This window comes from Vipera ursinii, assembly GCF_947247035.1.
Source record: "Vipera ursinii genome assembly, chromosome: 9".
Lineage (NCBI taxonomy): Eukaryota > Metazoa > Chordata > Lepidosauria > Squamata > Viperidae > Vipera > Vipera ursinii.
In genome coordinates this window covers 10,333,474-10,357,244 of record NC_139523.1, presented here as the reverse complement: position 1 = coordinate 10,357,244, position 23,771 = coordinate 10,333,474, and the positions used below count along the sequence as shown (strand labels likewise).

Here is a 23,771-nt window from a genome sequence, read left to right as displayed (position 1 = left end):
CATCTACTCGCATCTGCATGCTTTCAAACTGCTAGGTGGGCAGGAGCTGGAGCAAGTAATGGGAGATCACCCCGTCATGCAGTGTTCGGGTCTTGAACCCAGGCTGCCAGCTAACAAGCTAAGTAAAACAACAGTAAAGTCAATCCTTACCCACCCACCACAGAAAATATCTGAGTCATCTGGCACTTGAAAAATAAAACAGTTCCATAAGATTTGAGTCAATCACCCAGCTTGAGAAAGTCTAGGATCAAATTTACCTGCTTAAAAAAACAAAATAAGAAACCACTGTTTTATTGGGATTGGTAGGATTTTAATCTGTGCTTGCAGAGGCAACACGAGTGCCTATTAAGATAAATGGACATTTTAAAGGGCAGCCAGCTGCTGTGTGGAGTGTGACAAACAAAACAAAACAAAACAATAAAATAAAAAAATAATGAAATAAAATAAGACAAGAAAGCTGCAAAGTATGGATGCCTTTCAAAAATTGCTGCTCTGCTGCCTTCCCAAGAAAGCAACCCAGCCCCAGCAGCTGAGTCTGGAAGAAAAAGTTTCTCCAGAGACCTGCTCTGTGATTGGTCCATTTTGAAGCTAGCGGAAGTAAAAGTGGAACGAATTGGAGGAGCTGCCTTTGTTCTCTGGTTGCCTAGGGCAACAGGTAGTATACATGCTGCAGCGTTTTGCCTAGAGGTAGTCCTGGGAACCAGGTAAGCAATTGGCAGCAAGGAGGGGGCCTTTTCCAGGTAAATCTGTCCATGCAACCATGATGAGCATATTGTCCTCAGCTACATTCTTAAGACAGGTGTGGGCAACCTACAGCCCCACTACCCAAGGCAGCCCCCACGGCCCTTTTCTAGTGTAGAGCTTACAAAATCCTTCTGACAAAAATGTGGCCCAAATAATTCATCAAACAACCCCTTCCCCCAATCCAATTATAAACCAGACACATTCCCCATCCCAAAATCAGAGGAAAAGTGTCATCCAAGGTCAAGAAAGTGGCACGGAAGGGATTGAATCACAATATCTCAGAAAACCTGTTGGATTTTGCCTCTGCCCCATTCTTAAAACTCAGGCTCCAGGTTTGACGTGGAAGTGATAAAAAATGTAATCCCTGAATTTGGGAAAGAGACTGACTTTGCCAAGATGGCTTCTTTGCCCCTCCTGAAAACAGCTGAAGAGTCATGAACCTTTGAGGCAAAATGAAAAGTTTTATTAAGGTGAGGGGATGTCAAGTCTTTTTATAAGGTACAGAAACAAATGATTTATTACTTATTAAATTTATATGCCATCCTTCTTGTTTTCAGATGGCTGTGGATGCTTTGCAACACTGTAAAAGCAAAAGCCAAAACATTAAAAAATGAAATATTAAAAATAATAGGAACTAAATACATTAGAGATACATTCATTATATGCAAAGCTTCTGAAAGCAACAAATTGAATAATCAGAGGCATTAATTAGATGTGAGAGCTGGACAATAGAAAACACCAATCTTAGATAAAATTGCACAATTGGCAAATTTATGGGTTATGTCACCGCCCGTTTTTAGATGAGCTTGTGTCTTTCTTAACACTTGCAAATGTACTGAAGGACTTCCAGAATTTGCTCCCTTTTGTTTACTTGCTGAAAAGGCAAATTCTTGTGTACCAAAAGAAGAAACGGTTTCGGCTAAAAAGAAAACATGGTTTTCTGAACTTCAATAAGAGGCAGGGAAGCCAACTTAAAATGTTAATGTGGGATTCGTTGTTTAGTTGAAATAAATAATCACTAGCCAAAACTTCCAAGAGAAAACAATGGTAATTTATTTGTACTCCTTTGCAATTCCTGGCTGAGGAATTCTGGGAATTGATGTCTACAAGTTATAAAAGGGCCAAGTTTGAAGACCCCTGTGTTAAATCTTCAATATTTGTTCTTTATATTCTCTGTTGCCATTACAAATTTACCTCCCACCTCTTCTTCATTGGCTTAATAATTATGCCGTAATCATTTCATTACAACCTATACAAAGTGAATACATTATCTCCACCCTGATTACATCTCCCACCACCCTAATTCTATCTCCCCCTGCCCTTATTTACAAATTACCTTTTATGGTTGTTAGTTCCTAGGGGTTGTCTCTAAAGTTGCTATCATATCAGTAAATTCTGGTGTTTTTCAGAGTAGCAGAGACCTTCCTAGATACAATTCTCAAGCTTCAAGCTAGGCTCATGAGATTAAAATATATATAATGTAAAGAAGAAATGGTTTTGGCTAAAAAGAAAACATGGTTTCCTGAACTTCAAAAAGAGGCAAGGATGCCAAGCTAAAATGTTAATGTCACCCTTATTAAAAAGCCCATAATGAAGCCTAAAATTCTAGGTAACACCAACTTATTTATTTATTTATTTATTTATTTTATTACATTTATATACCGCCCTTTCCCGAAGGACTCAGGGCGGTTTACAGGGTGATTAAAAAACCAAGATACAAAAGTTAAAAACAAATTTAAAAAAAAATATATTTGTCCCTGCATAAATAAAACCCCAGTTAAAATAAGATTAATCCTCAGCCTGGTCCAGAGAGCTCAAAGAGCCAGGTCTTCAGGTCCCGGCGGAATGAACGGAGGTCGGGGGCAGTCCTCAGCTCCACTGGCAGCTGGTTCCAAAGGGCAGGTGCCCCCACTGAGAAGGCCCTATCCCTGGGTGTTACCCGCCGACAATCTCTTACCGGTGGCACCCTGAGAAGACCCTCCCTGTGGGAGCGCACTGGACGAAGGGAACTTGATGCTGGCAGCAGGTGTTCCCTCAAATATCCCGGACCCAAGCCATTCAGGGCTTTATAGGTCATCACCAGCACCTTGAATCTCACCCGGAGGGCAACCGGAAGCCAATGCAGCTCGCGGAGAAGAGGTGTTACATGGGAGCATGCCAAACAAAATCAAGTGAGGGTGTATTAAAAAGTACTTGTTGTGTACCATAGTTCTTTCAGCTGCAGCCCTCACCCTTTTATCTGCAAAGGAAGATAAATTAATCACCTGTTTTAGAAATGGGTCTCAAACGCAGCGTTGTCCACACTTACGCATTGCAAGGAAGGCATCGCTGACTGATTTTACTGATGTGCCCATCCAGTTTTCCTTGTTACTGTATCAGTTTGTTTATTGTCACCATGATATTTTCCGGCTTGCAATCTGGCCTACAGTTGGGAGACTTCTGAGTGGGCTCCCATCCAAAAACTAACCAGGCCCAGCCCTGCTTAGCTTTGGACTGTGCAGGCATGCTAGGTGGGGAATTCTGGGAATTGTCCAAACATTTTAACATTGCCAAGGTTGAGAAACGCTGTAATGGGATGAAGCAGGAACAGAACGTTCGTAGTTGGTGCCACCATCCAGACTGAAACTGCATGCTGCCACTGACACATTGTCTTAGTTGGCAAAATGGACGATTTCCAAATAGCAAGCAGATATCTTTCCCCACCCCCTTCACTCACTGGAAAGAACTGGGCCAGTGAAATGTTTCTGGGCTTCTGGTGGCTATAAAATGCTCCCTTTCTGATCTTAGGTAAAGGTCAAGGTTCCCCCGCACATGCGTGCTAGTCGTTTCCGACTCTAGGGGCCGGTGCTCATCTCCGTTTCAAAGCCAAAGAGCCAGCGCTTGTCCGAGGACATCTCCGTGGTCATGTGGCCGGCATGACTGGACGCCAAAGGCGCACGGAACGCTGTTGCCTTCCCACCGTAGTGGTCCCTATTTTTCTACTTGCATTTTTACGTGCTTTCGAACTTACCTGGTTGATCTTACCTGGTTGTAATAATGTGATGTGTTTGCTCAGTTTTTAGAAGCACGGGGATGGAGTGAGGAAGGATCCATTCTCCAAGTTTGCAATAATTGTCTGTCACAGAGACCAACTTTGACATGAGTTCGTTGTCTCAGCCCTTCCCAACGAAATCTTACTCTAATCTGAATCGAACTCCTGAAAATACTGAAAAAGGTAAGACATGGAATTTAAATACTGCCCAGGTAGAAGCCAGACCAGAGAGTGGGAAGTTTGGAAATAGCTTAATCCATTGCACCAAGAGTTATGTCTGCCCTAACAAGATATTCATACTGTCTGAAGAGAAAACAGGATAGCGTATGTTATATTTCTATTATAGTGATGTTAGGCTAATGCAGGTAATCCTTGAGTTAAGACCATTTGTTTAGCGACTGTTCAAAGTTAAATGGCATTGAAAAAAAGTGATAACCAATCCTTATACTTAGACCAGAGGTAGGCAACCTTGGCTCTTTTATGACTCATGGACTTCAACTCCCAGAATTCCTGAGCCAGCAATTCTGGGAGTTGAAGTCCATGAGTCATAAAAGAGCCAAGGTTGCCTACCCCTGAGCTAGACTGTTGCAGCAGCCCTGCGCTCCAGTGTTCAAAGGGGGAAGCCAGATTCCCTTAACAACAGTTTGACTTATTTAACCACTACAGTGACTCACTTAACAACGGTGGCAGGAAAGATCGTAAAATGGGGCAAACTCAACAAATGTTTCACTTAGCACCAGACATTTTGGGGTCAATTGTGATCGTATGTCGAGGACTACTTGTATTGCAGTTGTTAAGTTAGCAACCTGGCTTGTGACACTGCAAACCATCGTAAATATGAGTCAGTGGCCAAGCATCTGAATTTTGATTACATGACTGTAGCAATGCTGCAAAAGTCTTAAGTGTAAAAAACGGTCATAAGTCCCTTTTTTCAATGCCATTGTAACCGTTGCAGCCGGCTCAAGGTTAATTCAGCCTTCCATCTTCTGAGGTCAGTAAAATGAGGACCCAGATTGTTGGGAGGCTATAGGCTGAGTATAAACCACTTAGAGAGTGCTGTAAAATACTGTGAAGTGGTACACCCGTCTAAGTGCTATTGCTATTGTAACTTTGACTTGTAAGTCAAATGCTACCTGTAGGCAGGTATTTTGAAACACTACAGTTCCTTAACAATGCTAAATTTGAGCTTCAAAGCTGTAATTCATCCAATGGGTTTCATGGCTGAGCAGAAATTTGAACCTGGGTTTGTTCCATCCTCACCAGATGCTCATTGATTTTCTTTCCTAGATGCACCCTATTCTTCCATCCCTCTCAACTTCTATGCCAAAGTGATTCCCAACACTGAAAAGGTGGGCTTCAATTCTCAGGCAAAGAGATTTCAGTATTCTGAGGTAAGAAGTGTTCTGTTTCATCTTCCTGACTTTTATACATCTCTTTGAGTCCAGAGATGATCTATGAAGGGACTTATTAGGGAATGTTACCTGGTTGCATGTCTGTGTAGCTGAGGGTTGTCATTTTGTGTAACTGGTGTTCTTGGAGACTGGATTTTGTGTTGCAGAGCTTTCATTATTCTAGTACACGGGTGTCCAACGTTGGCAACTTTGAAACTTGTGGAGTTCAACTCCCAGAATTCCCTAGTCATGGCTGGCTAGGGAATTGTGGGAGATGAAGTCCACAGGTCTTAAAAGTTGTCAAGGCTGCACACCCTGCTCTAGTAGGTAACTTCATCAGACCTGGAGTTGGTTGGTTAGCTGATTGGTTGACATATGTCAATGGGATGGTTTTGTGAGCAATATAGTTTTGTCAGTGACTGGTGTCTTGCAATCAGGGAATTATTTATTTGGCGGATGATGTGGTGGTTCTTATCCAGATATTGGTTGCTTCCTGTGTGAAGCTGATGTCGACAAGTATGGAATGGGCAGCAAATTGGGAACATGCTGTTCTTTGACAGTGCTTGTTGAACTTCCTGTCAGTGAACAGTCGGTGACTGATTGTTAGTTGATAAGTATATGTCAGGGGTAGGCAACCTTGGCTCTTTTATGACTCGTGGACTTCAGCTCCCAGATTTCCTGAGCCAGCTATGCTGAGGAGAAAAGGAGAGGTTTCCATGCTGAGCCATGCTGGCTCAGGAATTCTGGGAGTTGAAGTCCACGAGTCATAAAAGAGCCAAGGTTGCCTACCCCTGGTATATGTTCTCTTTAAGTTAAGTCATGGTTGATTGTTGTATAATGCTGGAGGGAAATGGTGTTCTGTATTGTTGCAGTGTTTCTCAATCTGGGCAACTTTAAGATGTGTGGACTTCAACTCCCAGAATTCCCCGGTCAGCATAGGAATTCTGGGAGCTGAAATCTACACATCTTAAAGTTGCCAAAGTTGGGAAACACTGGTCTGTTGGATACAGAAGGTACATAAAGATCCAAAAATCAGCCTTTGTAAGCCAACTCAAGGCCTTTAACACAATGCAACTGAATAACAGAGTTGGAAGGTACCTTGAAGGTCTTCTAGTCCAACCCCCTGCTCAAGCAGGAGACCCTACACAATTTCAGACAAATGGATGTCCAGTCTCTTCTTTAAAACCTCTATAGTGATGGAGCACTCACAACATCTGCTATAAACAGATCTCCAACTTGGTTTTTATTCCAAATGAATAGTCATGGTTTATAGCAAGAATCTGGGAAACAATCATTTGGAAAAGAAGCTGAGACTGTCAGATTATTTAAAGCAGAGGTATTCAAACTTGGCCCTTTTATGCCTTGTGGACTTCAACTCCCAGAATTCCTTAGCCAGGCATGCTGGCTGAGGAATTCTGGGAGTTGAAGTCCACAAGTCATAAAAGGGCCAAGTTTGAAGACCCCTGATTTAAAGCAAGATTCTTCTATTTTGGCATTATAATTTTCCCTTTTGACCAGTAGAGGACAGTAGAGCTTCACAAAAGAGGAGTCCCAAGTTCTTCAAAACTGCATTAAGGGAGGAAGCAGGACACATATTGTGCGTGTGTGTGTGTGTGTGTGTGTGTGTGTGTGTGTGTGTGTGTGTCTGTGTGTCTGTGTGTGTCTGTGTGCTTTAAAGTGCGGTTTTCCACACTGGTGCTTCCATGAGTCAAAAGATGAAAAATCTAATCCTACATCATTGCCATCTCTTCTCGTAAGTATATGAGAAAAAATTCAAGACATTTTTTTAAAACCTGAATTTTAGTGCAAAATTCATCACCTTTGTGAGGAACAAACCACCAGCATCCTTTAGACTAGGGGTCCCCAAGTCCAAGTCCGTGGACAAGTACCGGGCTGCGGCATGCCAGCAACCGGTCTGCACAAACAAGGAAAGCCCCATCCGTGGGACGCAGGCAACATAAAAAACCTCTCTCCATGGAACTGGTCCCTGGTGTCCAAAAGGTTGGGGACATCTTCTTTAGACCAAGTTCTTTGTTCTCTTTCCAGAAGCAAAGGTGTGATGACTTTTCCCCTGTTTTTTAATCTCTGTGCCTATAAAAAGAGGCTGTTTAATATTACCTTGTTTTACACAGACACAAATATTCTTACTGGGGGAAAGTACTTTTTCTTAACACATGAAATGTAAATAAATGAGTTTATTTTGAAATTATATACCAACAGCTACCAAGGTCTCTAGGAGGTTGCCAAAAAGGGCTACACACCAGTTAAAATCAAGAAAAAAAAAGAAGTGAATAAAATGATTTGCTCAGTAACTTAAGTCTGTTTGGTCTAGTGGTTAAGTCACTAAAACAGAAGCCTGAAGCCTGTGAATTCTAGTCCCCCTCCCCCTTAGGCATGAAAGCCAGCTGGATGACTTTGGGCCAATCCCCTGCTATCAACCCAACCCACCTCACAGGGTTGTTGTGATGGGGAAAATAGGAGAAGGAAGGAGTATTAGGTACATTTGCCACCTTGAGTTATTTATAAAAGTAATGACGTTAGGATAAAAAAAAATCTAAAAAAAACCTACCAACCTTGAGATCTCCCAAGAGAGAAAGGCAATGGTATTAGTAGATATGAGACAACGCTTTGATCTGTTGACCACAAGTGGGCAAAACGGCAGTAGGAGCGGGAGCGGCTACTGACTTCCTGAGGGCTTCCCCATTGACTTTGCTCATGGGAAGCTGTCAAGGAGTATCAGCTCTGCCTGGATGAAAGATAACAGTAAAATAGATGAGCTAAATCTACTTTATTATAATTAGACTACAGAATCTTGCAGGTCTGAAGCTACAGACTTCCTGCCCTGATCTTTACCCATATGATCCATTAGGGTGGGAACTTCCTAAGGTTCTTCCTTTGACCATTAAGCCACTAGGGGCTCCTTCCTCTCTTATCATTGTTTTCTAGGTGGTATCTCTTCCCCTGGGCCCTTGAGATGATTTCTATATATACCATTAAAGGGAGCATCGGAAATAGTCATCACAGGACCACAGGGATTGCTGCAAGAGCCACAACTTTGCCAATAAAACTGGTCTGAATGTTGTGAAAATCTCAATTCCACTGAATAGCGGGTCCCCGATTTGTTTTTTATGTAATCTTTTAAGTTGGTGGATTTAAGGTAACTTGAATAAAAAATTTCTTGAGGTACAGTGTACTGTTTGGGCTATCTTGAGGGTACAAACAGTTAAACAGAATGAGAGTTGTAATAGTATTAGTAATATAGAGATCTGCTAAAGCATAGCTCCTCAACCTTTCTGGGTGGGCAGTCGGGAGGGAAAGAGAGGAGTCAGGAAATATACCCGTGCACCCTCGCACATGGACAAATGGTGTGCTAGCACCCGCACGCATGCACAAACAGGCCGCTAGTGCCCGTGTGAGGCTGGTGGTGGCGCTAGCGCCCCCGTGCATGTGCATGCACAAACAGGGCCGCTAGCACCCACACAGCAGCACTAGCGCAAATGGGGAGGACGCACTCGTCAGCCATTCCCATGGCCCAGTGGCCAACAGGCCACGGACCGGTACTGGGCCACAGCCCACAGGTTGGGGACCCCTGTGCTAAAGGAAGCTGCTATGCTTGTTCCCCATTTGTTTATAAAGAGATTCTTACCTTTCTCATTCCTCTCAGCCTTTTCCATTCATAACCTTTTCTTACCAGGCATCTTTAGCATAATTCATTCCTTACTGTATAAAGATTACGTCTTGCTGACAGAATAAATCTGCCGGCTGCTTTTGGTTGTCCTTGTGGCTAATAAAAATATATTGTCCTCATTAGTGATTCCAAGAATATTTCAAATATGTTAAATGACTGGTGAATAGGCAAGGATTTGTATTCCCCCCCCTCCTTTGAAACACTTGCCAGAAAACCTACCAATGATTGATCAAGTCTGGTCAGGTCACGTGACCATGCGTGCCCTAAAGTGATTGTGTATTGGCAGGTGGGGAGGGAAGCACCACAACATTAATAATACACCATATCTCAGGTTTAGATTAAGCAGCAAAGACAAATTACTTTCCTGAATGAAAAGATCCAGCCTAAGATTGCTTAAAGCAGGTGTGTCCAACCTTGGTAACTTTAAAACCAGTAGACTTCAACTCCCAGAATTCTCCACCCAACATGGCTGGAGAATTCTGGGAATTGAAGTCCACCAGTTTTAAACTTGCCAAGGTTGGATACCCCTGCTTTAAACGCATGAGCTAGGAATAAGACAAAGTCAGTATGGTGTGAACTGGTGTGGCAGAGATCAAGGCTGTCTTGTGTCCTGGGATCAAACTTTTCCAACTTTCTTCTGGGAGCTGAAGTCCAACCAACTTCAAGCTGCCAGGTTTGGAAAGAAAAAAAAAACCCACAGATTGGGCGAAAGGAGCAGATGGGAAGAATAGCTCTCTCGCACCTCAAGTTCTTCAGCCACTGAAGAGGCCCCACCTGGCTTTCCCCCCTCCTTCTCCACCATCAAAGATCATGCAGCTTTCCAGCCTTTTCCTTCCTCACAATAGCTGGCTGAGGCCCATCACTTGCCAAGCCAGCCATGCAGAGCCAAAGAAAGCATCTCATCTGGATGGACGTCTTGGCTGGACAACCAAAGAACCAGGCCTGAGGCTCAGTTCTCAGTCCAACAAGCCAGCAGGCTTTGAAAAGTCTGAAATCGGCTCTACAAAGTGCCTCTTTCTCCTCCCAGGAATTTCCTGCTTTATAACACTTGCAGGCAGTGAGCCAAGCCACAAGGAATACAAAGTTTTGGCAGGCTCTCCACTATCCCTAGAGAACATTAGCTTCTTCCCAGGTTTCAGGGAGGGAGCAACTGGCATTCTGACTTTTCTCTAGGGATTTTTTTATTTTTATTTTTGCAATTAAGACAGTCTCAGGCCTGACGGGGGTGTCTGCAGGGTGTGGCGAAAAAGTTAGGATGGCAGCCATGATAGTGAGATTAGACTCCCCCTGTTTTTTAGGATGAAGCTTCGCACATTAAAAAAAAAGTATCAGGCAGAGCATTGATTGCACCATTGGGGATGCCATCCTGATTTTATTTTATTTTGATTTTATTTTATAACATGCATTCCCCCTTGAACAGTATGGGGACAGTATAGATCAGGGGTAGGCAACCTTGGCTCTTTTATGACTCGTGGACTTCAACTCCTGGGAGTTGAAGTCCACGAGTCATAAAAGAGCCAAGGTTGCCTAACCCTGGTATAGATAGAGGAATTAACTGCAGGTGGACATCTAATATTTTGGGGGGACTCGGAGGCAGGGAGGGAGGGGCCGTTGGAAAACCTCTGGAAAGAACAACCCTCCCTAAATATATATGCTTTACATTCTCAAATCATTTTTTTAAAAAAATCAAGTGGTGTCTGTAACCACATCCTCCAATCTGCCCCTGTCTTAAGTGTGTTGTGCATGCCAAGCCTCCAAAAGGGCTTCATTGCACAGTCGTACCTGCTCTCTTGATTTTTTTTTTTTGGACATTCCAGACTGCCCTGCTGAGACCCACACATCATGCCATGCCATGCAATTGGCAGCCTGTGGTCCTGAGTCCAGCAATACGGCAACACCAAAATTCATCAGCCAAAAAATGTGCTTTTCAGAGATCTTGCCCTCTGATTCCTACTCATGAAACCCTGAAAAAACCGGATGATCAGAAGAAGATCTTTTTCTGGTGATCTGTTGGTCTCCTGTTCCTCTCCAGAAAGTCGAGAGGTTGAATCATGGCCCCAACTCATCCAACACATCCACAACATGATGCGTTTTATTTTGATAAGCCCAGATCCGCCTTTGAGACCAGTGGTTCCCAACCTTTTCTATGTGCTACAGCCCTAGGAATTGTTTAATTAATGTTTGCACCCTCTACAAAAGTCATTGTGACTTGTAACTCATCACTTAGGGACACAAGCCACTCTTTGTTGCGCCCTCTGAAATACTATCTTGCACTCCAGGTTAGGAACCCATGATCTGGGTTGTGGTTGTTCAACAAACCATGATTAAACCTACCACAGTTTGGTGCAAGCTGTGAACCAGGTCTGAATTCTTTAGATGCCATCTTGGCCAATGTCACTGTTTTGCTTGACTCTGTGAGGCTTTTGCAAAACTTAATCAAGCTTTAAGCCCATTTTTAGATGAAGCTCTCTGTGTCATCTGCACAAGACCGAAAGTGGTGTTCAGGACAACCATCTTGTTTTGCTTGCTTGCTTTCTATAAATAGCAAACCCACCCAGCACTCTTTGAGGAATAAAAGAAATGTCATTCTGGGTGGAAATTGAGTCAGGAGGGGTGCGGCTCCTTAAAATAATACATTCTACCACACGCTTAAACAATTCAGGGCAAATCAGATGTCTAGGTGGGATTAAGCATGCAATGGATTTGCGCTCCTTGAGTCTCTCTATGCTGCTGCACAGACGCTGGGGAAACCTAATCTTCTACTTGAGGCCTGTTTCGCCATGTAACTTGAGATATGCTCCATTAAAATGAGATTATTCTGATTTTGAAACAAGCAAAGAAGAATCTGCTTAGAGCACAGGGACAATTGACCATAAATGAAACCACAAGCCAGAAAGATATTGAGTGGCTTATGAAAATGGAAAGGGTATTCACATTTTCATGCCATTGTGCATCTCCACCCATGAGGTCATGTTCATGTCAGGTCAACTCTCCACGGAGGAAGGCCCATGCCCTTATTTTGGCACCGAGGGCACAATGCTTCCCAAGTAGGACAGTGGGTTCTGTTTAAAGAACTCTCGATGCTTTTTTTGTCAATTTAGCAAACTGCCCTATTTTAGAATAAACACAGAGAATCTTTGTTTACTAGCAATGTGCTTAAGTAGCAAAACCAGCCCCTGTTATTTTTATTTTTTTTACAGAAGAACAAGAACAAAAATGCCTATTTTGACACAAGGTCACCCATTGGTACGGCCATTAAAAATAGTCTTTATTTTTCAGTCTGCAAATTAGCTCATTGCTGGCAAAATGGCACCTGAGAGCAGACGGCATAGATGGGATCCCCCCCCAAAAAATACTGTAAAAAGGGTTGTTGTTTTTAATTGTAATGACCAAAGTCCTACAAGATCACTACATCTCACCAGAGATTGGTGTTCCCAGGTGAAATCTAGCGAGCTTGGGAGAGAGAAGACTAAATCTTCCTGAGATTCAGTGATCCTTGAAGATTTTGGCCCTTTAAAACATTTTTGTATTTGGACCAAAAGACACCTGTAGGATTTTTATGTCTTACTAATGGACTTTGAGACATAAAAATCCTACAGGTGTCTTTTGGTCCAAATACAAAAATGTTTTAAAGGGCCAAAATCTTACTAGGGGACTTTAGGGGATGCGGTGGCTCAGTGGGTTAGGATGCTGAGCTTGTCGATCAGAAGGTCGGCAGTTTGGCGGGTTGAATCCCGAGTGCCGCGCAACAGAGTGAGTGCCTGTTACTCGTCCCAGCTTCTGCCAACCTAGCAGTTCGAAAGCACGTAAAAATGCAAGTAGAAAAATAGGGACCGCTCCGGTGGGAAGGTAACAGCGTTCCGTGCGCCTTTGGCGTCTAGTCATGCCGGCCACATGACCACGGAGACGTCCTTGGACAAGCGCTGGCTCTCCGGCTTTGAAACGGAGATGAGCACCGGCCATGTGCGGGGGAACCTTTTACCTTTACTAGTGGACTTTGGAGCACATGTAGAGCACATGTACTTTGGAGCACATGTACATCAGGCAAGACAATTTAATGAGATCTAATTATTAAGAAACAAAATATATTACCACGTCCTGGGAACCCCTCGTTGTTTCTTCTGTTAATAGCTATTTGAAGCACACGTTAATCAGGCCCATTTCCCGAATATTGGCAGCCCGATCAATGTGACATCTTCCCAATGACTTTTGTCTTTCTTCCAGAATGAAAATCCAGGACCTGGACTTTATAATATCATCCATCAATCTCTGCTTCTCAACAATGTCTCCCAGTCTCGGAAAGGAACCTGTTTTTTCCCTTCCTTGGTAAGGAAAATAGTTTATGGAAATCATTCACGTGTGGAGGAGAAAATGACAGAAATAAGGTCACGCTGTTGCACTTTGTAGCTCACACTTTTATTTTCCTGCTCTTTAAAAGCACTGTATGACCCTATGACAGAGAGATAAAAGGTGCAATCACCCACTGGCAGAGATTGCCATACTTCAACTTGGCTTTGACTGTTAAAAGTAATTTACAAAAGAAATTCCTTTTAATTGTAGTGGAATCAACTTTTTTCTAACCCCAATCTTAACCTTAACCCTAAACTATGTGTCCTTCCTTATCCAAAACTGGATATGCACATTTGGTTGTGGATGCAGCTTCTTCAGTTTTGCAAGTATTCATTTATTAATCAAATTTATGCAACCCCCCCCCCTCATCTCACTGTCTTAAGTGATTCTGCATGGTTTACAAGCTAGAGGAAGTCAGCCACTTATAAACCAGAGGTTACATCATAGTGAAGCCTACCAATTTTGATTTATTCACTAAACCATGGTTGAACAAACTACAGCTTGGTACTATTCACAAGACTAAACCATGTATGATTCTGGAGCACAATTGCTGGTGTTGAGTGGCTACCACACCCTTTTATCCTACCAAGTGGAAATATTCTTTGAATGAACCTTTATTGTCAAAGTACAACCATGTATACATTGAGATTGGCTGAGCCTCCCTTCGTGCCCCCCCCCACAACTCACCGTGACAGCAAACCCACCATCTTATTACACCATGTGAGCTAATTGCACACAAACACACCGGCCTCGCAAGTCAGTCATACATAAAATTATAAGATTATTTCCCCATTCAAGAGCCTAACAGCCCACGGATAGAAGCTGTTCTTCAGCCTGTTGGTACGGCTGGCTATACTCCTGTATCTCCTACCCGATGGTAGGAGAGTAAAGAGATACCGACCAGGGTGTGAGTCATCCCTGAGAATTTTCCTCACTCTTCCAAGGCAACGAATAAATATGCTTTTTTAAAAAAAATCCCATTTATATCCCGCCCTTCTCCGAAGACTCAGGGCGGATTACAATCTAAGAAGCACAAATCAATGTGCTTAGCAATAGCCTTCATTCTATGTATATGCCTGCTTATTAGGGCTTTCGCCTCCCCCCAGTGGCATTTTTACAAAGTCAGCTTATTGCCCCCAACAATCTGGGTCCTCATTTTACCTACCTCGGAAGGATGGAAGGCTGAGGCAACCTTGAGCCTGGTGGGACTCGAACCTGCACTAATGGCAGGCAGCTGAAAAAACAGAGTTCTGCTCTTCCACATCAGACATATTTCCAAATTGTGCTTTTAATATGTCAGAATCCGAACTCTTGGAGACCTGAACTCTTGGAGTAAAAAAGCGCAGGCTGAGAGATTTCTTGACTGGTTGATTACGTGCCAGCAAGTTCGTGTCAACTTCTAGCAACCACACAGATGGCTCTTTTCCAGGAGGATCCGTGTCCAACTCTGGGTCACCCAGTTTTCCACTGTTCCCATTATAGCTGAGTCCATCCACGTTGCTGATGCTCGCCCTCTTCTTCTCCTTCCTTCTGCCCTCTCCCAGCGTTAGAGTTTTCTCCAGAGAGCTACAATAGGTCTGCCCATAATGTGTCCAAAGTATGGCCCTTCAAGCCTTGTCATTTGTTCCCTAAAGGACAGTTTGGGGTTGAATTGTTTGACAATCCATTTGTTCATTTTCTTGCCTGTCCGTGTTATTCTCAGAAGTTTTCTCCCATTCCAAAATTCAATATAGGTAATCCTTGACTTACCGCCACAATTGAGCCTAAAATTTCTGTTGCTAAGTGAGACATTTGATAAGTGAATTTTGGCCCATTTTGCATCCTTTCTTGCCACAGTTAAGCAAATTTTTATTTTTATTTATTTTTATTTTAATTCCATTTATATCCTGCCCTTCTCCGAAGACTCAGGGCGGCTTATAAGCTTAGCAGTAGCCTTCATTCTATGTATATACCTGCTTATTAGGGCTTTCGCCCCCCCCCAACGGCATTATTACAAAGTCAGCTTAATTGCCCCCAACAATCTGGGTCCTCATTTTACCTACCTCGGAAGGATGGAAGGCTGAGTCAACCTTGAGCCTGGTGGGATGCGAACCTGCACTAATTGCAGGCAGCTGGTGTTACTTAAGGAGGCATTAGCCCACTGCTCCACCAAGGCTCTTTAAATCACTGCAGCTAAGTGAGTAACATGGTTGTTAAGTGAATCTGGCTTCCCCGTTGACTTTAGTCACAAAGCATGATCACGTGACCTCCAGGACACAGCAACCACCCTGAATTTCACAGGAGATGCCAAGCACTTGAATGTTGACCATGGGGACACTACAATGGTTGTAAGTGTAAAAAATGGTCATAAGTCCCTTTTTTTCAGTGCTGTTGTAACTTTGATTGCTAAATGAACGCTTGAAAGTTAAGGCCTACTTGTACTCTATATCCTGATTTTATTTGCCCCTTCTCAAACAATAATGAATAAAATGTGTTTGCTAGAAGTCAAAAATGACTTGATGGTACATCATCAGAATTTCTCAATAAGGTTTACAACGGCCCTATGAAATAGGCTGCTCTTGCAAATTTATTTATTTATTTTATTTATTTTATTAAACTTATATACCGCCCTTCTCCCATAGGACTCAGGGCGGTTCACAAGGTTTTTTAAAACAGTCCAACAAATTCTGTAATATATCTGAGCTGACATTTAAGCCAGACTCATCTCTCGCAGTTCATATTCTTAACCAGCTTGGTATACCAGCTAGTTTAATTTTGAGACGATTTTAATCACACGATATATTTTAATCCTGCTTAATGTGGTGAGAGCTTATATTTACGTCATCACAGAGACAATATGTCCAAAACTGGAGTGGCAGCTAAATACCAGCTGTCATCACACTGTCCAAGAAAGAGTTGTGATGTGAATATGATGCAATAAATCAGCTTGCGGTGATGCTACCACTCCAGGGAGGAGCTGAAGAGGATTCTCATTGGGATGAAAATTCTTGCTCAGATAGCAATCTCATCATAAAGACATGAGTGGGGAATCGAAAGGAAATACAGTACGATACTCCCACAACCCTCCAGCCTTTCTGGAGATAACACCTTTCGGCACCGCAAATGCAGTACTGCCATGAAAAGATTGCCTTTCCCTGATTTAACTGGCAAGGTAAAAAAATAATCAGAGATACATAGTCTTATAGAAGAGAGTCCATGGTGCTCTCTGAATGTGGTTGATTGCAGATGTTTCATTTCCTGACTAGGTAACATCATCAGTTGGGTAAGGAATGTCTGGAAACAAACAGCCAAGCTCAGAGTGCATCAAGGTCTCCATAAATTGACTTTTTGGGGTAGGGGTGGTGATATACCATTCAGTCAGCTTTACCTAAAAATTCTTCAGCTTCATTTATTCCAACCTTTGCAGGATGTCCGGATTGCTCACCAGAGAATTCCCAACTATCCTGCTTCAAATGCCTATGACATCCCACCTACTCTGCATTCCAAGAAAGACTTCAGCTTGGGGTACTCTAGCATGTTTCATCCACCATTTGCCAGGAAGATTCCCAAAAGGGCCACACCAGCCCCCAACCAATACAATGTAAGTAATGATATAGTCCCAAGGGAAAGGTGGTGGTGAGCAGAAGACCAATTTGGACCTCAAAAGTATCAAGCGCAGGAAATCAGTAGTCCAGGCAGTTCAGATGAATCTGTCTGTCTGTCTAGCTGTCTAGGTATCTAGGATTACTGTATGCTAAAGCTCTCAATAATAATAATAATAATAATAATAATAATAATAATAATAATAATAATAATAATAATAATAACAACAACAACAACAACAACAACAACAGCAACAACAATAATAATAACAATAATAATAACAATAATAATAATAATAATAATAATAATAATAATAATAATAATAATAATTTGGAAGGGACCTTGGAGGTCATCTAGTCCAACCCCCTGCTCAGGCAGGAAACCCTATACCATTTCAGACAAATGGCTGTCCAGTCTCTTCTTAAAAACTTCCAGCGTTGGAGCATATTCACAGCTTCTGGAGGCAGGTGGTTCCACTGGTTAGTTGTTCTAACTGTCAGGAAGTTTCTCCTTAGTTTTAGGTTGCTTCTCTCCTTGACTAGAATCTGAACTATTGATGGTCAAAGGGAGTTGGCCAAAGAATTCCATTGGCCACAAAATTTAAGGTGGGCTGGACTTATATCTCTTGTGGGTGTGAAGGGATTCAAGACTGATGATGTGTTTGATCCCTCCCTCGGGCTCAGCCTGGCCAGATCTCTTTCATCAAGGACAGAAAGAGGCAAGTTGGTGAAATGATGAAGGAGGAAGGAATTGAATGGAAGCTCACTAAGTGATCTGCTCACTTCTATCTTATTGAAGGCCTGGTTTCATTAAAGCAGTATTTACCGACCCTCTCTCAGGATTCCCCTACCCACCATCTTAATATTTCTAAGGTTGATAAACACTGCCTTGGCACATTTGCATCAAAACCCACTCATTAATACTGAGGAGAGGTTGAAGCACGCTAGATTTTTCTCAAGATTTGCATGAACCAATGTTAACTCAATCCAATCCTTCTTAGTTTTTTTGAGGCCAGCCAATGTTGGTTAAGTGATGCCACCTACTGTGAGAGATAGGAAATTAATGTACTGAATTATAGTTAGAAACAAACTAATAATTAGAAGCAGCATTCTCCTAAACAAAAAAAGCAAAGTAGACCTGCGGGTTTGAAATTGGAATGGATGGCTCTATTTTTTTTTATATCGAATACAGTGCAGTGAAGTGCAGAGACGGAGGTGAATTGTAGGAAATAGATATATCAGGCCACAAATGGATCAGTTAAGCCTGATCTCTCCTGGCTTGCAAGGGATCTACAGGGGTAGATGATCTTCTTCTAGATCAGGGGTCTTCAAACTTGGCCCTTTTATGACTTGTGGACTTCAACTCCCAGATGTTGAGACTCTAGAAAGAGTACAGAGAAGAGCAACAAAGATGATTAGAGGACTGGAGGCTAAAACATACAAGGAACGGTTGCTGGAATTGGGTATGTCTAGTTTAATGAAGGGAACGCGGTGGCTCAGTGGGTTAGGACGCTGAGCTTGTCGATCAGAAGGTCGGCAGTTTGGCGGGTCGAATCCCGAGTGCCGCGTAACAGAGTGAGCGCCTGTTACTCGTCCCAGCTTCTGCCAACCTAGCAGTTCAAAAGCACGTAAAAATGCAAGTAGAAAAATAGGGACCACTCCGGTGGGAAGGTAAAAGCGTTCCGTGTGCCTTTGGCGTCTAGTGATGCCGGCCACATGACCACGGAGACATCCTTGGACAAGCGCTGGCTCTTCGGCTTTGAAATGGAGATGAGCACCGGCCCCTAGAGTTGGAAACGACTAGCACGCATGTGCGGGGGAACCTTTACCTTTACCTTTACCTAGTTTAATGAAGAGAAAGACAAGGGGGTGACACGATAGCAGTCTTCCAATATCTCAGGGGCTGCCACAAAGAAGAGGGAGTCAAGCTCTTCTCCAAAGCACCTAAAGAATAAGAAGCAACGGATGGAAACTAACCAAAGAGAGAAGCAACCTAGAACTAAGGAGAAACTTCCTGACAGTGAGAACAATTAACCAGTGGAACAACCGGCCTCCAGAATGAACGGTGAAATGAGACTGAAGGAAAGGCAATTGATCTTCAGTGCAGCTCTGAGGTTTTGCCCCAAAGCCATTCCCTGCAATTCATCGCTGCAATTATCATCATCAACAGCCCAACCTAATAAAAATATTAATTGAAACTGAATATTACAGAGAAGATTTCTCCTGGGAAGAAAAAAAATCCTCATGAGTTAATCACTAACTGGTGATTTACTTTTAGACTTACTGTGTAATGCGTAACCTTTGGAGAAGCCAAAGAGGAAATGATCTATTAAAGAAAAAGTAGATGGGCACAATAATTTATGGCTGTGGGTGAGGAGACCAAACGGGAAGAAGTAAAGATTCATGTTTGCAGCATGTATTCAAGCAGAGTTCAGCCCTAGAAGATAAAGGGGGGGAATTAGATTAGAGCTCCAGAGTGGGCTGGGGGGGGGGAAAGTAGAGGTAAGCTTCAACAACAAAAGAAAAACAAATCAAAAGATTTTCTTTGGAGTTTCTCTCTATTGCCCAATTAATTTGCTTGTTTTTAGCCTAGAGACCCATTTTCCTACAGAAGCTCAAGTCATTAGATAGAACACTGTTTGATTTTTCCTACCAGAACTACCCTGTAGGGTAGGCTATGCTGAGAAAGATCGATTTGACCCAAGACCTCTTACTGAGCATGCACAGCTGAAGATGGGTTTAAACTTGGGTTGTGCTTCAGCTGGGAATCTTCAGCCCACACCCTCCCCATGAGAACTCTCCCCTTTCAAGTCCTTTTGGACCCCCTTGGCAGCCAGTTCTCAACCAACATCATCAGGTACCCCAAATGTCTTAGCCCCCACTTCTGTTTCCCCAGGCCAGCTGCATAGAGAGGAGAACTGAGGTCTAACCAAGCAGAAGAGCACTGGGCTAGTAAAAAAGGCTACTTTGGTTGTCTCCAAAGACACTGGTTGATATGAGAGAGCCCAACACTGTTGATTCAGTTTGGATCAGATTGGGCTTTATCGTATTTTGTTGTCACCTGAGATGGACCCAGATCAAGCTAGGACTTGTGAGGTTCTTTCTCTCTTTTGACAAGTGTAGAAGAAGTTACTAGCTCGCACCAAAGCCCTTAGATTACCCACAAGAGACAAGGAGTGATGGGAGTTGCAGTCCAGCAGGGATGTTTAGTGCCCCACAGAGATGACTGCTGTGAAGAATATCCATTCTGATGTATGAATTGGTCTACCATCCCCATCTTTCTAAACTCTGGAGGGCACCAGGTTGGCGAAGGCCTCTCCAGACTCTGATGTCCCAGTTATGCCATCAGTGTCCCTCTGCGTGATGTTTTATTTGGAGGCTAATTTGTTGCCCGAGTCTTTTATGGATTAGAAAGGGTAATTAGTTTTCAGACAAAGAATTCCTTACAAAGTAGATCCAGAGGTTACACCTTTCCCTCAGGGTTGTGCAAAGTTCACCGTAGGATAATAAGCCCTTAATTTATCTATTTGTACTCACTAAAAAACAGGTGTATGTGAACCGAGAAAAAACATATTACAAAAGCTTCACTTTAGCAGCTATTGTTTTTGCCCTTGACATCTGCTAATGTAGACCATGGAGAGCATGTAAAGGTAAAGGTAAAGGTTCCCCTGCATATGCGTGCTAGTTGTTTCCAACTCTAGGGTCCGGTGCTCATCTCCTCATCTCCGTTCCAAAGCCGAAGAGCCAGCGCTTGTCCGAGGACATCTCCGTGGTCATGTGGCCGGCATGACTAGACGCCAAAGGCGCACGGAACGCTGTTACCTTCCCACCGTAGTGGTCCCTATTTTTCTACTTGCATTTTGATGTGCTTTCGAACTGCTAGGTTGACAGAAGCTGGGACGAGTAACAGGCGCTCACTCTGTTACGCGGCACTCGGGATTCGACCCGCCAAACTGCCGACCTTCTGATCGACAGGCTCAGCATCCTAACCCACTGAGCCATCGCGTCCCTTGGAGAGCATGTAGACCAAAGCAAATCATTTAAAGCAGTGTTTCTCAGCCTTGTCAAATTTAAGATGTGTGGACTTCAGTTCCCAGAACTCCCTAGCAGGCCCCTTGCTAAGGAATTCTGGGAATTGAAGTCAACACATTGTCAAGCTGCCAAGACTGAGAAACAGTGTTTTAAAGAATAAAACACAGACCATCATACTTGATTTTGTACAATTTCATTCCTCCTTATGAAATTCTGTATTTTAATAAAAGTGTGGAGTACATTATTTTTTTAAAAAAATTGTAGAAGAGAGTTTTATCTAACTTTGACCAAAGGCCATGCCATAAAGGTAGATCTTTGTGTTCGTTATTGAATTTTATTCTCAAATAATATCATTCACATATTTTAACAGATTATTATTTTTTAATTGTTTTTAGCTTTTGTATTGATTTTTTTAAATATCCTGTAAACCGCCCTGAGTCCTTCGAGAAAGGGTGGTATATAAATCTAAATAAATAAAATAAAATACATGGGTTTTTTATAGGCTTGTTTTATTATTCTTGTTTTAACTTGGGCATTGATTTAATTGTCTTTTAATGTTTGTATTGTTATTTATATTTATGCCCTGTGAACCGCCCTGAGTCCCTTTGGGAGAAGGGCGGTATAAAAATCTCAATAAATTAAATTAAATTAAATTAAATAAATAAAATTATTTGACTGATGCGCTTGCAGTACTTCAGGTGGAGAAATTGTATAACAAGCACCACTGTTTTGGAAGTAGGCAGATTTAATGTCCAATTAAAAAGCAATCTAATGACGCCTGAAAGATCAGCTTGTTGCAAAACACAGATTTGCATTTCCAGGTTTCCGTGGATCTCTGCAAACAGAACTGCAAACTTGGTGCCAAGTCTGCCTTCTCATCAAAAACAGAACGGACCTTGTCATACAGCTGCCAGGAACGAGTGCCTTCTCCATGTGAGCAAAAAGTGTGCTTTATTTGTATAATAAAGAACAAAAAGGACAACAGAAAGAGGGTAGTTCATCCTTACCAAGTATATAAAGGTGCTATGCATAACCAGCCTTGTGTGTCAAAATTATTAGTTCACCTGATTTGCCACTTAGCATTAACCTGAGAAGAAGACAGGCTGGGGGGGGGGAATTAAATTAATTAAACAAAGGAATAACATGCTTTATTTTCCTAATATTTTTTCTCCTTGACTGGGTGTAATTCTTAGATTTCCATGGACAGTCTGTTATTTAAAAATAGAAATAATTCTTCGAAAGAACGGCATACTTTTCCCCCTGTAATCCAATTGTTTGGCAGATGTAGTGCTAAAAAAACCATTTCGCTCAAGAAGCTAGAAGATTTCACTCTTGTTCCAAGTAATGGAGGTTCATTCTCCATTCAAGGGTACCATTCAGTGGGGGCAGTGAAAAGCAGCCACTGCTTCTCCGATCTATGAAAAAAAAGAGAAGACTTTCTTGAGCAAGAAATGGAAGGTAGCCCAAGAATGTAGGCCAGATATATCAAACATGCAACTCACTCTTGAATACAGCTTCTTCTCCAGCCTCAGGAAGAGTGCTGAAGAACTCAAAAAGTTCATGTACATCCTTGCATAATTTCTGTTGGTCCTAATAAAAAAATATATTAGTTAACTGTAGGTACAGGTATTCCCTGACTTAAATTCATTTAGTGACCTTTGAAGTCACAACACCACTGGAAAAAGTGACTTATGACCATGTTTCACACTTAGACTGCTGCAGCCTCCCCAGGGTCATGTGATCCAAAATTTTGGCGCATGGCAACTCACGTGTATTTATGACGGTTGCTATATCCCGGGGTCATGTGTGATCAGCTTTTGCCAAGCAAAGCCAATGGGGGAGCCAGATTAGTTTAACAACCTTGTTACTAACTTAACATCTGGAGTGAGTCACTTGAACACCCGTGGCAAGAAAGGTTGTAAAATGGGGCAGAACTCACTTAACAGATGTCTCACTTAACAAAAGGAACGCTGGGCTCAATTGTGGTCATATGTCAAGGACTAGCTGTATTTATTATGGCGCATCACACAGCCAGCCAGACGTTTAGACCCTCCTATCCATCCTTCCCAGATGGTATTAAAGGCATTGCTGCAGGAGGTAAGCTGCCTTTTGCAATTGCCTGGTGGTAATTCTGTCAATGTCAGTGGTGTTCAGAGGTATCCAGATATTGTGGGATTGCACCCAAGGCACCTGTTGTCCTTGGTACTGTCTTTGCTTCCTTTTGCCCCTGTCATTATTTGATTTGTATGGCTGCCCATCTCAACTAAGCTGCTATGGGCAGCTCTCCAAGGGGAATAATACCTGGCTGTGTCACTTGAAAAGTTGGTTTTGCATGTTTACTTTTTTATTATTATTAATTTAGGTCACTACCGAATTAAAGACTCCTTAATAAGAGTGTCTCCTCCAGTGCTGGTGTCCTGCTTTAGATCCAAAACAGGTCGTACAGTCAACCCAGAAACCCTGAGCCCAGGACCAGCAGCCTATCAGCAGCCAGTTGAAACCTCAATTGGACCATCAAAGAGATTCTCTGGACTGTAAGTCCTGAAAAGATGTTTACCAAGCATCTGCAGCTGCCTTTCTTAAATAGCAAATCAGTTGGCATGTCTCTAAACCTGTGCTTCTCAACCTTGGCAACTTTAAGACGTGTGGACTTCCACTCCCAGAATTCCCCTGCCAGCCAAGCTGGCTAGAGAATTCTGGGAGTTGAAGTCCACACGTCTTAAAGTTGTCAAGGTTGAGAAACACTGCTCTAAACCCTTTCTTGTTGCACATTTCCTTGGTCCCGTTGCAAAAAGAACATTCCAGGCAGATGATAATGTCGATAGCATGACCCCAAATAATCAAAGAAAAGCAATAAAATAAATGTTGGGTCTCAAAGTAGTTGGACTAGAAAATTCCAAGGCTCGGCTTCTGAAAAGATATGGGCAGGCAGGAATATCCAGGATGCGATTCTT

At 42.6% G+C, this 23,771-nt stretch overlaps 1 protein-coding gene across 3 annotated transcripts in view; it reads left to right on the top strand.

Annotated features, from left to right (window-relative positions):
• STPG1 (sperm tail PG-rich repeat containing 1) overlaps nt 1–23,771 on the top strand; it is a 226,672-nt gene that overhangs the window by 191,013 nt on the left and 11,888 nt on the right. For all 3 annotated transcript variants that reach the window (XM_083369803.1, XM_083369802.1, XM_083369804.1), the window contains exons 3-8: nt 3,800–3,958; nt 5,063–5,166; nt 13,079–13,180; nt 16,611–16,784; nt 21,639–21,750; nt 23,180–23,351. In XM_083369803.1, coding sequence (XP_083225929.1) covers nt 3,883–3,958; nt 5,063–5,166; nt 13,079–13,180; nt 16,611–16,784; nt 21,639–21,750; nt 23,180–23,351 — 740 coding nt within the window. In that variant the 5' untranslated portion in view covers nt 3,800–3,882. The remainder of the gene's footprint in view (nt 1–3,799; nt 3,959–5,062; nt 5,167–13,078; nt 13,181–16,610; nt 16,785–21,638; nt 21,751–23,179; nt 23,352–23,771) is intronic.